We start from the raw sequence: 15,910 nt of genomic DNA on the forward strand, positions 1-15,910 counted from the left end.
GCCGCTAGACCTGCTTAAAATGCACCACAAGACTATCAAGCCGTGATTATTATACAGTGACGTTGGTGATAATAGCTTCGTATCTCTATAAAAGTATTCCTTAGCTAGTCTCTTTGTAAGATGTTGTTTTGAACAAAATTTAACCCAGTTAAGCAAACTATACCTACAACTATAGATGACGATGCAGCTAAGATCGTATTCTATATTTTCAAGCCTAAGAATGGTTTAAAGCTGGAGTTGGTTCGTGCACCAATAAAATGGTGACGATATAAGAAATTTGGAAGGTTGTATTAAAACTAAAATTGCTTCCTTTTCCTTGTAACTGTAATGTTGCCAAACCATATTGTAAGGTTTCTGTCAGGATTCTGCATAGCAGCTCCTTCAGTGGCCGATTAACAAAACGTTTTTTTTGTTTTAAATTTCTTTCTTTTGATCTGATCCCAACTCCCGAGCGCTCCTTTGAAGTAGTAGATACCGAGAACGCATAAATCTGCGCGGCCAATATAACCATCGTTCCTCGTCTCGTCGTGTCATCATGGGGTAACAGCAACAAAAAAGAAAGGGAAAGGCAACAGAAACGCTCGGTTTATAGGTTTTGGGTTCCTTGCACTTTTGATCGTTGCAATGGAGTTCAACAAAAAAAGAAGAAGGAAAGTAATACTTTATTCCGTCACTCGGGTACGGGACGTTGTGGCGGGTGATCGCCCAACGAAGAGAAACGACAGGGTGAAGGGGGGTACAGGTGAAGGTCGAGGTAGAGGTGAAAGAGAAGAAAGAAAGGATCTTAATACTGTGTTGCTGTGCCACACCGGCGCGGGGGCAAGGCCGCATGGACCACCGCATGGGAGCTGCTCAGCCATTTTACAATTAAAAACAAAATACTAAAACGTAACGCCTCGGACCAAACAGAAGAACGGCATGTTCATCTCTAGCGCGTACGTGTGCGTGTGTTTCCTTTTGTTGCGTATATCGTGCCATGCGTGCGTGCGTGCGTTGTTGTTGTTGTTGTAGTTGTTGTTCTGGTGCAATGATGGCCGCTCGAGTAAAGCGTACGGACGAGTTCGGGGAGCGATCGCTTAGTGGTGGTAGAGGGCGTGCGACAGGACCGGAGCGTGCGAGACGTAGGCAGCCGGAGCGTGCGCGACGTAGGTGGCCGGAGCATGGTAGGCAAGCGGGGCGTGGGCCACAGCGACGGCCGGAGCATGGTGGTAAGCGACGGTAGCGGCCGGTGCGTGGTAAGCGATCGGAGCATGGGCGACGGCGACGGCCGGAGCATGGTGAGCGACAACGGCGTGGGCAACCGGGGCGGCGGCCACCGTCTTCACGATCGCGGCATCGGCGGTCTTGCTGACGACGGCGTTGAATCCGTTCACGGGATCAGCCGTGTAGTCGACCGTGCGACGAGTGCCGTCTGGCTCAACCAGCGAGTACTGTTCCGTTCCGGGGGGAAGAGGAAGAGAGCAAGGGTGAGAATCACCAAATACCACCCCGCGCCCCCTAAGACCTGCTGCTAGAGACATACCTGACCCTGCACAACATCACCGTCGCGCGTCTCGTGCTGCTGCTTGTTGTCGCCGGTCAGCGAGTCCTTGACGTCGTAGCTGAAGCTGTACTGTGGGTGCGCATCGTACTCCTCGGTCTGTTGTGGAGAGACAACCGGAGAGAGAGCGAGAGAGAGAAAGAGACAGTTAGAAAGAGGCGATGCTTTAAACAATGCTCCAAGTGACATAAATTAATTAAAACTTTATCGAAGACCGACGACACCTATCGGCGGGGGCTGCCAGACCTCGGGAACTCACCTTGACAATGGCGGCCGGTGCGGCAACACCAATGGCGACCGAGTTGACTCCAACGGCGACGGCGGCCAGGACGACGAATACCTATCGCGAGTGTCGTCGAGAAAAGAGAAAAGAAAAGAGAGAAGGAAAGGGGTTGAGGAAGTGTTATTTGGAGTAGCAGGGTACGATTCATCAGCCCCCAACCATTATCAGCCCCTGCCTATCGGCTGTCACCCTTTGGCCCTTTGTCTTGCTGTCATTTCGGAGAATTTTTCCCGAAAATGTCTCTCCTTCAGACCGCAAAAGCGAAGTTTGTGAAAGGATGAAACCACCCTTAAAGTGGTAAGGCGGGGGGCGGGTGGTCGTGTACTGTGAAAGAAGTAAGCACGTTTTCGTACGCGTGTGCGCGCGTGTGTGTGTGCGTTCGTGGAGGCTGTCCTTTGTTGCGAAAACAAAACGGACGACGCTCGATGCCCGAAATTAAACGAACGCTTACATCACAGATGTTTTTTGGAGGGTTTTTGGAGCGACGATGAAGAGCGAGAAAGAGAGAGAGAGGGGGTGTAAAAGAAGAAATTGAAACCAACCCCCCCCCCCCCCCCCCGGCTGCTGCTCCATCATGGTCGCATCTTGTTCGTTTGCGCCTAGCGGTGTGTTTTCAAATCAATCCAACACCACACCGCAGGCTATCGAGAGGGGACTTCCTTGCGCCTTGCCTTTAACTTGAACGTTAGATCGGGAGGAATGTGTGGGTCCGAGGGCGGGATGTAATTTTCACGCAGAGATTTTTCACGCTTCACCGCACGCGCTTCGTTGTGTTTTGAGGGGGGTGGGGGGCTGGAGGGTGGGAAGGGTAATTGTACGAGCTTTCGCATTGATGCTTCATTGTTTCGCCAGAGAGAACCACATTACGACCTCGCACTCTCCTCCAGCTCCAGCGTCCAGGATGCTGGGCTTCGTTGGAATGTTCCATCGATTTCCCGCGGCCTGGAGGAAGTACTCCCATTCCCGCCAACAAATGGTTGCTATTGCACATGCCAGCGAGCACATGATGCTACCCGACGTTTGCCGGGGGGAGGATCGACACGGTCTTGGTGCTTCCGTTTTGGGGTGGCCCCGAATACCTTCACGAAACTTTCAAACAAGGCGAGCAACACGAGGAGAGAGAGAGCGGCTGGGTGAAGTCGGTGGATACGGTTCGGTAAGCAAAAAGTAGGTTGAGTGATTTTTCGCGGAAAACTTTGCGGCCGGAGTCTTGTTTTGTTGGAAGGAAGGGAAAAGGAAAGGGAAGGGACACAAATACCCCGAAACCGAAACGCGCTTTTAATCACCTGCAATGAACGGGATTCAATAAGCGACTCGAGCGAGAAACGAAGGGACCTGGAGGCGGGGGAGTCGGCAATTTGTTGATCTACTTAGGAAAGTAATTTGCCCAAGTTGTTGCTCGCCGATTAGCAGCGCGCCGCTTTTCTCATTTTCCTCACGCTCCTTTCGCGTTTCGTATGTGACTTTAAGCGTATGTCGCCATCTTTGAATACTGGAATGATTCGAGTTCGAGCGCTTAGAAATCATTTTGCAATGACAATTTTGCCCGTGAACGATATCTCACTTGTCGCTCGGAGCATCTCCTCGATTGGCAAGCGCAACAGCTGCCAGCCAGAAGTTGGTTAATGGTCATCGCGGTGTCGTAAAGACCCCAAGGCGAGGTACCTCGAGGAGCGGAGTAGCTCGGAGCCATTTTGATGCAAACTTCAAACTGCAATAAAGCTTTTGCGGAGCGAAAGTTTGTGGTCACGTTCCGAGCTGACTGAGCTGTTACGGTGAGGTTCCGGTCGATTGCGGTGAGCTCAGGATATGAGCTGCTGCTCCTCACCCGGACTTATTGGAAAAAGTTTGAAAAATTTTTGGGTGTAACTTTTATGGAAATGGAGCTTTCACTAGACGAGCGAAGATGGGGCTATTTTCAAAGAAAACAATTTTCGATAGTCACCGATGACTAAATGCGCTGCGTCGATAACAAGGATCGATCCTCTTAATCACAGGAAGTGAAGTATCTGAAGGTGAAAGTGTGTTTAAAGAGAAAAGGGATTCCAATACTGGCGGGAAACGAGAGCCAAAATGAAAGACCGAAGCCCGAAGGGCGGTTGAAACCCGAAATCCGGCAAACACAGACGACGAGCGGCTTCAAAGCGTAAAGATGAACCACCGGACGGATTTAATGTCAGGTTTAGTGGCGGGGGAAAAAGGGAGCCAAAAAGTCTGTCGATGATAAAGGTGCTCGCCAATCTTCAAAGAGAGAGAAAGAGAGAGTAGCTTCATCATCATCAGCATCAGCAACGAACGCACAGAGCACAGAAGGAGCAGCCCGCAAAGTTTCCATTCACTCGCCGGTCGCCGGTTCCAAATATTTGACCGTTCTGTTAATGCTCGGTGTGATGTTGGTTCTACCGGGCCGATGGCCGCATTTTCCTCGTTTCCACGGGCGAGAGCCCGTCTGTTTTGGACTAGGAATTTTCGTTGGATTTAATTTGTTTTTTTTTTTCTTCTCGCCCCCCGTTTGGCGTTGCGTCTAGAATGGAGGTTCGAAAGTGCTGCCAACAGAACCGACTGCTGGCGGTAATTAAATCCGTGAAACGTGAATGAACTGTGGATTCGCTTATTTGCAGTCGGTGGTGGACAGCCAAGGTTATTCGATCCATTTTCCTCGCGCCAGCGTCCGCGTTCACTCACTGGTGGACGGAAAGGATGACGCATCCCGCGCTCCGTGGAGCATGGCATTTGCATCCAATTTCAGTTGCATTCACCCCGGAGCGGGTGAGCGATGGTTTTCCTGTTTTTTCTTTTTCGTAGCTTTTCCAAACCCCCCGGGGGTTCCATCAGATAAGTAGACAGGGAGAGGGCAACCAGGGCAGGGGGAATGTTTTCAATTTGGCTCAAAGCTTCGCTTGTATGTTGGTCGCCATTGTGGCGAGCTTATTATTTGGCGCGCCCGTCCCGTCGATCACTCAATCCTTCGCCATCTTGCTGACGGCTAATGCACGGGCGAGTAAATCTCTTCCAGGCACACATGGGCACACACATACACATACACACAAGCTCTCTTCCTTTTCACGGTTCGAGTAGCACACAGAAGACGACAACAACGTACGACGACGACGACGACGACGTGATTGTCCTCGTTATTGCATGACATATGAATGCCGATTCCTTCGTTCGCTAATAAAAGGATTACCCAACGAGAGAGCGTGTGCGCAGCCGAGGATTATAGGGGGAGTCGTGGCCAGAGGGGAAGCCACGTATGTTTGTGTGGTTCTTTTGTGTTGCTCGACCCCCGCTTTGGTTGCGAGAAGCTCTTTGCAGCTCTCTGTACGAACCTTCAGCTCACAACCATCGATCGATTGATTTGAGTAATCGAATTGACTAGCCCCAGACGCTGCTGGTGGTGGTGGTGTGGTGCATGCTGTACACTCTCCCCCCCCATCCCCTTTCGGTATTTAAATCCCTGATCCCTGGCGTTGGAGCGAAGAAATGCTCGATCAGCGTCTCTGCGTTCGGGCAACGTTCGTGCACAATCTCGCGGATCGAGGAATGCTCGAGGGTTCGTGGCCACGTGGCCACATTGCACACGTTCACTCACACCACCCTCGTGTGTGTGTGTGTTTTTTTTTGTGTACCCGTTTTTACGACACGCTCCCTGAGTCTGACGCGATTTCTGGTGTGCGTAATCGAATCCCGAGGACGCGCTTATCGTGTTATGCTGCTACTCGGCGGCTGCCGGCAACGTCAAAACCCGATGTCTAAAACACCAGACTGACAGGCGCAACCATGATCGAACTGTTGTTGTGTTCGCCCGAGTAGGTGCGGCCTCAGGTACGCCACCGAAATGTTTGCCACGACGCGTCGATGGAGGCGCCCGGTAAACAACCCGTCAGGAGTCAGGAGAAGGGGTGCGTGGTGGCGAATTTTAGGGGGAAGAGGAATCGGTTTCTCTGTTCGGTTTGTTGGTTGTGTGAAGTGATTAAATTAATTTCATTTCCACGCTCTGATCTCTCTTTCTCTCTCTCTCGCTTTGGATCTCTTTCGCCGGCATGTCAAGTGCACTTTAAGCTTTAACCAAGCACACACACACATACACAGACACACCGATTGGCGCACATCGTCTAACAAGGGGGCGGCCCTTTCTTTTTGGCGTAATTGAGAAGGAAACCGAATTTTGCTCGACAAGAGATGGGATGCTGTTTACTGAACCGCAGCATAAAAAGTGATGGCGATAAAAAAAAATGTAAATGGCGATACCGTTCACGGTGCTGGTGCTGGGCCGTTCCGACCGTAATGCTGGTCTGAAGCGTCGTCAGCGTAGTCGTTGCGCTTAATGGAGCACCTCGCTCATGCCAGACTTGAGCGCGCGTCGTCTGAAGTTATGGAAATACTTCGTTACTCGGAACGGAGAAGGTACTTCGCTTCTCTCCCTCGTCTCTCTCTCACTTGTTATGCTCTGGGACGCCGCCTCGTCCTCGTTGGCGTAGGTCCATTACCACAAAATTCGGTGTCACCTCGACAGACACGAACGAGCTGGCCAAGAATAGACAGGACTGGTATCGGGGAGAACTTGTCTGTGTCCGAAAAAAGTTCCAGATGGACCATTAATATCTTGGACAGCTAGATAGCTCGGTGCGCCAATGGTGCCACCAATGTGCTGTTGTGGTCGTTAAGCGTCTCGTTAGTGGTGGAACTTAACTCCGCACATCTACACTCTAGAGGCCACGGACGATGTCTAGAACACGGCACAGCATTCTACCATCAACGAGAAGTGGAAGTGTTTATTTATGAACTTTATTGTTCAAAAGGCGGCAGGAAGATCGGAGTATCCCCGAAATTGAACCTCTCGACTAATCCTGTACCGTACTGCACCACGAATGCACACTCGAAAGAATGGCGCGAAACCATCCCCCCAGAACCGGACTCGAACATCGAGCCTCGAGTGGGTTGTTTTGGAGGAAAATGAAATTTCCTCCCAAACCGAATCGAACTCCCACGAAAGCTCCCAGCCCAGGGGGGGGGGGGGGGGTGGATTGCTCTTCCGGTGCCGAGGCAATAACTCAGGCGAAGGTGAAAATTGAAAATTCGCCACCCCTCTCTGCGCAACTCCCACCCCCCGTGCCGTCGGGGAGGGGTGGGGGTGGTTGGCATCCACAACAAACACAAACATTTGCGAGCCATTGGAACGTTCTGGCGTAGCGTGCGGGTGCGGCTAGAACCCACGAGAAGTTCGATTCCGCCGATCCAGCTAGCACGATCTGTATCGAGCACCTTTCGGGCCAATGTTTGCTTCTTCCTGCAACGACGCCCGCAAGGCAAGCCAAGCCAAGGTATCGACCCAAGGAGACGTCGCAAAAAGGGAGTAAAAGAGTTCCTTTTTGGCACGGAGCGTCACACCGGTGTACGTGTGCCAAGGTGCTTCTCCAACACACACACACACGGGCAGACAGTGAGCGGGATGATTGAAATAAATCGAATTCCATTACCATTCCACCTCGATCGGGAGCACGGTGGCCCATGACCTCTCTCCCTCCCCCGGGGCGCACGAAACACTTTCGCGATTTACCGCGTCCTGCCCAACGGCGGCGTGGCGTGAGAAGCAGGGGTGGTGGCGCGGTTAACAGCGTTTGTGGTGAGAACCGTAGACCGACCGACCGACCGACCGTTCGCGAGGGCCAAGCGGCTGGGCTGCCGAATTCATTCGACGAAATTGCATTCCTTGAATTAATCTTCCAAATGGACTCTGGACTTTCGAACCTTCACCTTCACCAACACCATCACCGACGCCGCATCATCACCGGACCACCAATTTTTGGCCAAATCAAGTACAACATTTGCGGTCAGACTAGACTGGCCGGGATGTGCAGGGTAGGGCAGGAACATGGACAGGGGGAGGTTGTTTGCTTATGGTGCGGAAAGGGGGGGAGGAGCACCTCTCCATTCCACCACTCGGCACGACTCGTCCAACAAGTAATGATGGTGGGTGAAATTTTAATGAAGCGACGAAAAGTTCCTCTCGCCTTCTTCTTCTCTCTCCATTCTCCCCGTTCATTCCATCCATCATCACCTTTTACCCATTCCCCCGTTGAAATCAGGGGGACAGGATATGAAAGTTTGAAGATTTCCGCACCGAACTTCTCTCGCGCGCTTTCCGGGGTTGAAATGCAAAATGTAAGGGTCTGGAAGAGGGTGGGTGAGGGATGGCAATGGTGGACCGGCTTGGCGACCGGAAGCCGCGTTTTCATCGATTTACCGGCACACAGGGTTGGCCACACAGGAAGAGGTCCCTGTAGGTTGTTGACTGTTTCGATATCGCCGACCGCGTAAGGGTGCAAGTGTTCGATAAGGAACAATTTGGAAAGCCTTGGAACAGTCACGGGAACGAGTTAGAACAGTTTGGAACAACTTGGAACGGCCTAGACAGTGTGGAACGGCTTGGTACGGCTTGGAACATCTACAACAAACGAGCAAGAGGCCTGGAACGGCAGAATAGGTCCGGTCCGGAACATCTGAAACTTTTTAATAAACGTTCCAAACCGTAGCCGAAGTAAAGCTACTTTCCATGTTCCTCTCCACATCGAGAAAACAATGGAGAGCCCTTTTTGTTTTAGTGAATAAATCATTGACGCGATGAGCCGCTGGCTGGACACGACACGCGATCTACAAGCGCGCACCGCTGGGACATCTCGCACCCTCTCCTCGCCCCCTCCGGAGGGCACCAGACCAGGAGAGCGAAACAAATCGCTTTCGGGATTTGTCGACACCGGAATCAATCTGTTTTTTTTTTCCGGCGAAAATCAAGCCAATCACGAGAACACAACAGAAAAGTGTGGTCCCGGTCCCTGCAAGTCTGCAAGAGGGACGCGGATTGGTCATCGGACGCGAATCCGATCTGACGTCTGACTAACCAACGTTGTCGTCGTTGGCGTTGTTGTCGTTGCTGCTGTCGACGTTGTTGGATTGTTTTCTCGATTTTCTCGATTTGCCACCGACGTCGTTGTCTTGACGTCGTTTCCAGGGACAAAAAACTTGCAATTCCCGGAGGCGGGAAGCCGAGATGGAAGCATGGAAAGAAAAAGGAGGGCGGGCGCAAGGGGTGCTAATGGGATGCCATGTTTTGCGCAGAAGTTTCTTGCGAACAAAACGTCAAACGATCCGACCGGATGAATCCGACAATCCGACGTTGATCTGTTCGTCGTCGTCGTCGTCGTCGCTCTGAGCTATTCCTCGGAACGGTAGGCACTGGCATGAGGCGTTAATCGAATCCTCTGCCCGGCCAATGTCACACAACTCGACTAAGCGTACGGCCGATGCAATGCCCACGGTAGCCCCATTTCCGTTTCCGATAAGTCCAAGTGCACACGTTTGCTTCCGGTGAAATCATATCCTTTTGCGGCGCGGTGTACATCCTTTCGCGGCGTAAGGGGAAGCGGATATCCTTATCCCCGTGCCGTTGGAAACGCCTCGTCGTACCTCCTTTTACCGACAGACGACGACCTTTGAAATAGTCGCTCGAACGGGATGAGGATTTACGGTCCACGGTTCGTCTCCGTAGGCAGCAGCTTCCGGTGCGGTCCGGTTATGCGAAGCGAGACTTCGAGACAGCAAAGACGAGACATCGGGGGAGATGTCTAAAGGAGGGAGGGGCCGTCGTTTGCCACAACAGCCGGGCGCTGCGCCGTCGTTTCGTCCTAAACAAGGTAAAGAAACACTTGGCCGTTTGCCTTTCGTTTGCCATTCGTTTGAAGCAATTATTCATGATTCTGGTGCTCGAGCGAACGAACCGTGGCCCTGCAAACTGCAAACTGTAACTGTTCTATCCCATTTTGCACCCACACTCACACTTTGAGCAAAGGTTTGCTCTTTATACATTATGCTCAAGCAGCCTAATTAAGCTCGAGCTTGAGCTTGAGGATGCGTGGCTCTGTCGTGGATGGCGTCCTTTAAGCTCTTCCTGCCCATTGCGACCACAGCTTGTGCTCTAATGTTGTTCCTTTAATTTGAATAACTAATGAATGTAAACTCGGGCAGCTCGCTCAAGGAGCGCTCAAGTGGTGAAACGTACCAGCCGGATGGCTGAGCACCGCGCGTAATTCATTTTTATCACCTCCAGATGCCCGTTCCAGAAGGTTTCGCGAGCTAAGCTAATCCTCGAGCTGGAAGTGGAGTTGGAAGTGAAAGTTCGCAGGCAGACAACGGACTTAGAAAAGGATTGTTACTGATGTTACAAACGCCATGCGGTTCCACGCGACTTCTGCGACTTCTTTCAATGCAAACAAATCGAAGCATTGCGCTTCTGCTTTTCCTTCCCTTAAGACACTTGAAGGGAGAAAGGGCAAACGTCCATTGCCCCTTTTCCTCAAACAACGAGCAACAACTTCAACTCCTAATTGGGTGATGGAATAGGGATTTCCCTGGGCCACCATTGGCCACTGATTTGCCTCCTGGGAGCGCAAAGGGAAGGTTGCGACCGAGATCGAGACGAAGCTTAACTTCTGAACCGCAAGAATGTATCGCTCCTCGGCATGGTGCTTCGGAACTTTTGCGTCCTTTTGCCAATGTTGGAGCGTGTACTCTGCACACACACACACAAACACACACAAACACAAGAGTGATGGGGGAGAGTGTGGCGAACGTGAGAAAAACTTTTCGACACCAAATTATGTTTACTACCACCACCCCGGCAGATGGTCGGGGAGTGCGCTCTGTGCCATGTTGAATACTTTGCGCTTCGGATTTCAAGCTCTCGAGCTCCTTAGACCCATTCCTACGACAGAGGATCCTACCGATCACGTCGACAAGGATACGAAGGAATGCTCGCTTCTTCAAGGATACTCTTCCGATCCTTCAGCACTCCGCAGTATCGTCTTCGGTACGTGGTGGTCGTTGATTTTTTTACCTTTGCGAACATCTTGGTGACTTCGGGGAGATGAACTTCGACTTCAACACTACGGGACAGAAGAAACACTTGGAAGACTGAGACACCGAAACCTGTGCGTGGTGCGGTTGAACCGAAGGCAAACTCAACTTTGATACCGATTCCGATGCAATCGCTGCACTTTATATAGTTATGCCTCAGCCTCCAGCAACACCCCCCAAAACATGCGTGCGATCGGTGCGTGCGTGCGCCCAGAGGAGGGGACAAACATGATCGAGCAGGGAGAGTGAGAAGCAGAGAGAGAGAAACAGAGAAACAGAAAGAGAGAGAGGGCGAAAGTGCACGCGTGAATGGGTGTGAGGTGAATGGGGAGGGTATCGCGGGGTGAAATGGTATCACGCGCTGAACCGGAGGGCTGTTGATGTGGTTGGGTTGGGCCTCAGCCCCGGGGGGAGGGGGTGGAGGGTGTCGCTCTCGTTGCATCGATGTCGTTGCGGAAGGTCGGGTCTTTAAATGTCGTCGCGCGAGCTGTCGCTATCGGGTGCGTCCGGTGGGCTGGAAGAAGAAGGGAGAGAGGGAAGGCGTATGAAGAAGGGAGAGAGGGAAGGGGTATGGCAACGAGTGGTGGTGACCCCTAGACGCGGCGGTGCTCGGTGCGTTGACGCGACGCAATGTAATGGTGCGCCTGGGGACGCCCCCTTCGCCCGGTTCTGCTCAAGTTTGTTGCGAGTTCACAGTTCACTCCCAGACAGGGAGGAAAGGGAGGAGGGGCGAAAGAGACTGCCAGTGGTCCCAGAGTCGCCTCGTAGGAGTTGGAACGCGGCGGCGACGGATATCTCCCGAAGGGACGACGCACTGATATCAGATCGATGGCTGGCTGGTTGGCTGTGGCTTTGGCCGAACAGCATAAATGCATTATTGCGGTTTAAAGCAGAACCACTAATCAGCCGTGAAACGATTAATCAAAAATGATCAACCACGCGAGAGAAAGAGGAGGAGGAGCGGGCGGGCGGTGTCCGGTGCAATCGGTGCAATTCGATTAGTGGATTCTAGAGCCGGGGCCGAAGTGCAGCTCGGCGATTTCGGAATCCGTCTGCCAGTCTAATGTCGTTTTCAAATGTGCAATCAATCCAGCTTAATCCAATCGAGCCGAGGGTTTGTTGCATTAAGCAAGGACAGATAAAAGTATGAGTGATTTGGCTTTGGAACGATCGTCTGAAGGTTGGGGCATTGGGAGTTCTACTTTAGGGGTTTTTTTTCTTCTATCCATCATTATTTATGCTGAAACTGTAATTATCTGATGTGAAATCTATTCTATTTCATTTCATGCACTTTTGGTGTTTTTTCGTTGTTGTTTCTTCTCGTGAATACAAAGTTACCGACGTTATTCGAATTGCCTCCATTAATAATACTCTTTTCATTTATTAGCTTTTTAGCATACTTAATTACATTTATTTGTACGTTTATTTGCTTCAAAATGCAAATTGATTGTATTTTTAACGTTTTTCCCCGTTGAATTTAGATCTTTACAGACGAAATGTTCCTTAAAATGTTATCCACTTCTTAACACGACAATATTCGATATTCGAACGTCTGTCTGAAGTCCAGTAATTCGTCTATTTTTAATAATCCATAGATTCCCATACTTAAATTAAGTTTTGAAGTAAAATTAAGCAATAAAAAATAAGCACTTCTTCTAAACGTTTCTCTGAAAATGGCTCCCAAACGATTCCCTGAAAAGGACACTTTTTCGCTAATCTTCTAACAGCAAGCTATAAAGTGTACCACATGGAATATGCAAAACTCTCTCTCTCTCGTGTCTGAAAGTTGCATTTTCAATTGACATTTAACCACATGGTGCAGATGTCCTTCTACGACCCATTGCCTAGCGACACTAAGTAGAGACTGGCCTCAGACAGTCTTTCCGATTCCAGTCCGAGAATACAAATCCCTACAAGCACAGCTTAGTCTTAGACTTAGACTTAGACGACTCCCCCCCATAAGCTATTGCCAGGGCCAGGATAGGTTGACCCACACAGGTCTGTTGTACAAAATTACCTTCCCTGGTTCTCTCTTTTTCTCCTAAGCTGGATCCATGTTACAATGATGGTGCATATCCCACCATCATGTTCCCGTAGTGTTAGCTGCAGGAGCATCCTAGAACAGAAGGATGGTATTTAAGTGCGTTCACTGTCGACGACGACGACGACGACGACGACGAAACTAAACGACCATCTGGGTGTCGCTTAATAGCTTCGGACCGGCACCTATCCACTACCGTAAATCCACCCCAAATCCCACCTCCACTTCAGGGCAGGCGATGCCGGACGATAAATCAAACATTTTTCAAATGATGCCGTAGCCATCTTTTAGCCATGCCAAGCAGAGCCAAAGGGCCAAACGGTGTAGTACCGGTGGCTACATCAAGAGCACACGCTCCAAACAATCCAGACGAGGTCACTGTGTGAGGCCCGGGCTTTCTGATATATCTGGGACAAGGAACGGCGTGACGTAGCGTGCTCAATTACGGCACCTATTCACCGAGCAGTAATTCGACAAAAGGGCGCCCCTTCATGAGCAGAGTGCGAGAGAATGGCACTCGGTCCACAACCAGAGAAGCCACAGCCCCAGCTGTCTTGAATGCAGCGTTCCAAATGTCGAACAATGTGTTTTTAAAGTGCTGTTGAACGGAAAGACTCACTGGGCTTAAGGTAGTCCCACCGCGTAAGTGCTCCTTTGACCACCTGTCTATATCCAGCGCTTAACCGTCCGGGAGCACTGGCTTCTTGGGCGCTTTGTGGCTTTTTATGGAACGCATCGGTTTTGGGCAACAGCATCTAGTTTTCCAGCTCGAAAGTGCATTCTGATAACGTTCGACTGGAGCAGCATTGGCTTCAAATTTGCTGACGTTGTCATTCGTCGACGCGACGACTACGCCGACATGACGGTCACATCAAGCACCACGGCCAAGCCCTGGGCACATCATCACGCCGCCCGTGTACGTTCTTTCGGCGTCGTCGTCGCTGGTGTAGGTAGGTCGATGGTAGGTGTTCCTCAGCTTCTCACTCTGGGCCTCCTCTGGCGCATGACGATGACGATGCGGCATACCATGTTTCCTCTGCCTGGAGCGGCTGATTGATTCGTCAGCGTCATTCGGCGGTCGTGGGTTCGTGCTGAAATTTGATGCCACGAGCATAACTGCATTTCATTAGTGCCGTCTGTTTGCTGCCACCTGCCTGGCGCAATGGTGGGTGGTGGTGGGTGGTAGGTGGTGATGTGCCGGTGAGCGCACTGCAAGCAAGCAAGAACGCACCCATCCCGCACGGCTGTGATGATGTCATTTTGTAGCGATTTGTGACGTTGCACCTTTGACGGGGGAAGCAGCTTTTACCGGCCAACGCCATGCTGTGGAATGGTGTGCGTGTTTTTTGGGCACATGTTGGATGTTCCAGTTTTTGCCGCGTCTATTGTAGGAGCTTCGGTTACAGTGAACCGTTGTTTTCTATTGGGCTATTATTTAGCCAATTATTTACGATGATTTAGCGAAATACTGCAGATAATTTATGCCACAGTTCGTGGTTCTTTCTGCATACGATGATAATGTGTGTCTGAAATGTGTCTCGCAAAGTTCAGTAAATAGACTATTGAATTCCTTAATGGACTTATCAAAATTCTATTTTTGATTAAAGCGTTTTATAGATCAACATTTGCTACAGATATTGCTAGGTGTTCAACTTCATAAGCACCTTTAAATTGTGGATGCTGTGTTCGCGTGTCCAGTTAGTCAGTTGCAGTTAAATACTTGGTCAGTTTCTACAGTTCACTGCCTGTGGAATTACATGAAATCTTCAGCAATATTGTTTCTAACATACTCAAACAACGATGCATTTTAGTCTTCATTTGGTATTGTCTTTTAAAAAAAGGAATAAGGTTTTATGATCTGATGACAGTGCACCGAACAGTATAGTATAATTACAGTATTCAAATAACGATAAAATCAGCTGTAACATTGTACAACTTTGCAACAAAACGGCAATGTCTTGTGTTAGGTGTGGTTCGATTTACGATGCATCAACATTAATATGAAATCCGCATAATCCATGTCCGTAATGCTAATGGTTATGTATAGCATCAGCAATGCTGGGAGTTATGTAAATTCAAGCATATAGATCTTAAATCCTACCTTAGCATTCTATATTACACTTCTGCAAAGGTATTACCATCATTGGAGACGCAAACAACCCAACAACCGACCATAATCAATCATCTATTAAATCCACACTTTGCATACGAAACATAGAGATCACTAGGGCCACAAGGTATCGAATCAGTTGCCCAGAAGATAAACTACTAGCCGCACATCCCACGTGTCTGGTCACTGCGTCATTTTGTGGTTTAATGCGTAATGGTTTAACGCCCGAGTACAGCGTGGGAATAGAGACCCCCAAATTCGCTGAAAAACCGCTCCAAACTGTGTAAACCCTTGTCCGAAACACGCGTTCACAATCGCGTCCTTATCATTACTTAGCGGCATTTGATGGCTACTATCGGATGACGATGACAATGGGCCAGTCGCATTAGTCGCAACACCATTCCCTGGTGTTCCGTTTTGTTTTTTAGAAGGAACGTCCCCAACGTCGTGTAGGGCAGCGGGGTGGGTTGGACTAAGGTGTGTGTGTGGTGTAAGGCGCAACCTTGCCGATCCGGTCTGGCAGGACTGGTGTGGCCACCGGTGGCACACGGATTAGAAACGCGATCTCGCAGCAACCGACGAGAAGCCAACGAAGGAGGCGGATTTGGGCGGATCACTCACCGACTCACCGACCGACGGTGGCTAATCTGTCGCCGGTCAGTCAGACATGCATGGCCCCCGTGGCCGGGGTTTGGACGATCATAACCGATCGGCCGAGTGCATGATGGATCTGTTTGCAGGCCGTTTGGTACTCTCACTCTCTCCTTCTCTCTCACCCAGATCGTTACACCTGTCAGCGCAACTGTCGACCGGCGGCTGCTGCTGCTGCCTACCAGTCACCGGAGGTGACGGATCTCGTGACGCAACGAATGCGCCACTGCACCACCACCTCCCCGGTCCGGTTAACTAGGTCTCGGTGTCACGGTGCCAAAGTGCGTTTGCGTTGGCCACACGTTGGCTGCAACTGTTAGTCGTGCAGAATAGAGACCTCTTTTAAGAAGAAGTCCAACGACTACTCACTGT

General features: G+C 50.5%; 1 protein-coding gene across 1 annotated transcript; it reads right to left on the reverse strand.

The window, feature by feature from the left end:
- Positions 1 to 591: 591 nt before the first annotated feature.
- LOC125952423 (larval cuticle protein A2B-like) lies at positions 592 to 10,834 on the reverse strand. Its single transcript, XM_049681882.1, has 4 exons — positions 10,717 to 10,834; positions 1,800 to 1,880; positions 1,523 to 1,639; positions 592 to 1,430 (listed from the first exon to the last, which is right to left on the reverse strand). Exons 1-4 carry the CDS (start codon positions 10,726 to 10,728, stop codon positions 1,077 to 1,079), a joined length of 564 nt encoding a protein of 187 aa, XP_049537839.1. The 5' UTR covers positions 10,729 to 10,834; the 3' UTR covers positions 592 to 1,076.
- Between the last annotated feature and the right edge of the window lie 5,076 nt (positions 10,835 to 15,910).

The sequence above is a fragment of the Anopheles darlingi genome, chromosome 2 (assembly GCF_943734745.1).
Source record: "Anopheles darlingi chromosome 2, idAnoDarlMG_H_01, whole genome shotgun sequence".
In the NCBI taxonomy this organism is placed as follows: Eukaryota; Metazoa; Arthropoda; class Insecta; order Diptera; family Culicidae; genus Anopheles; species Anopheles darlingi.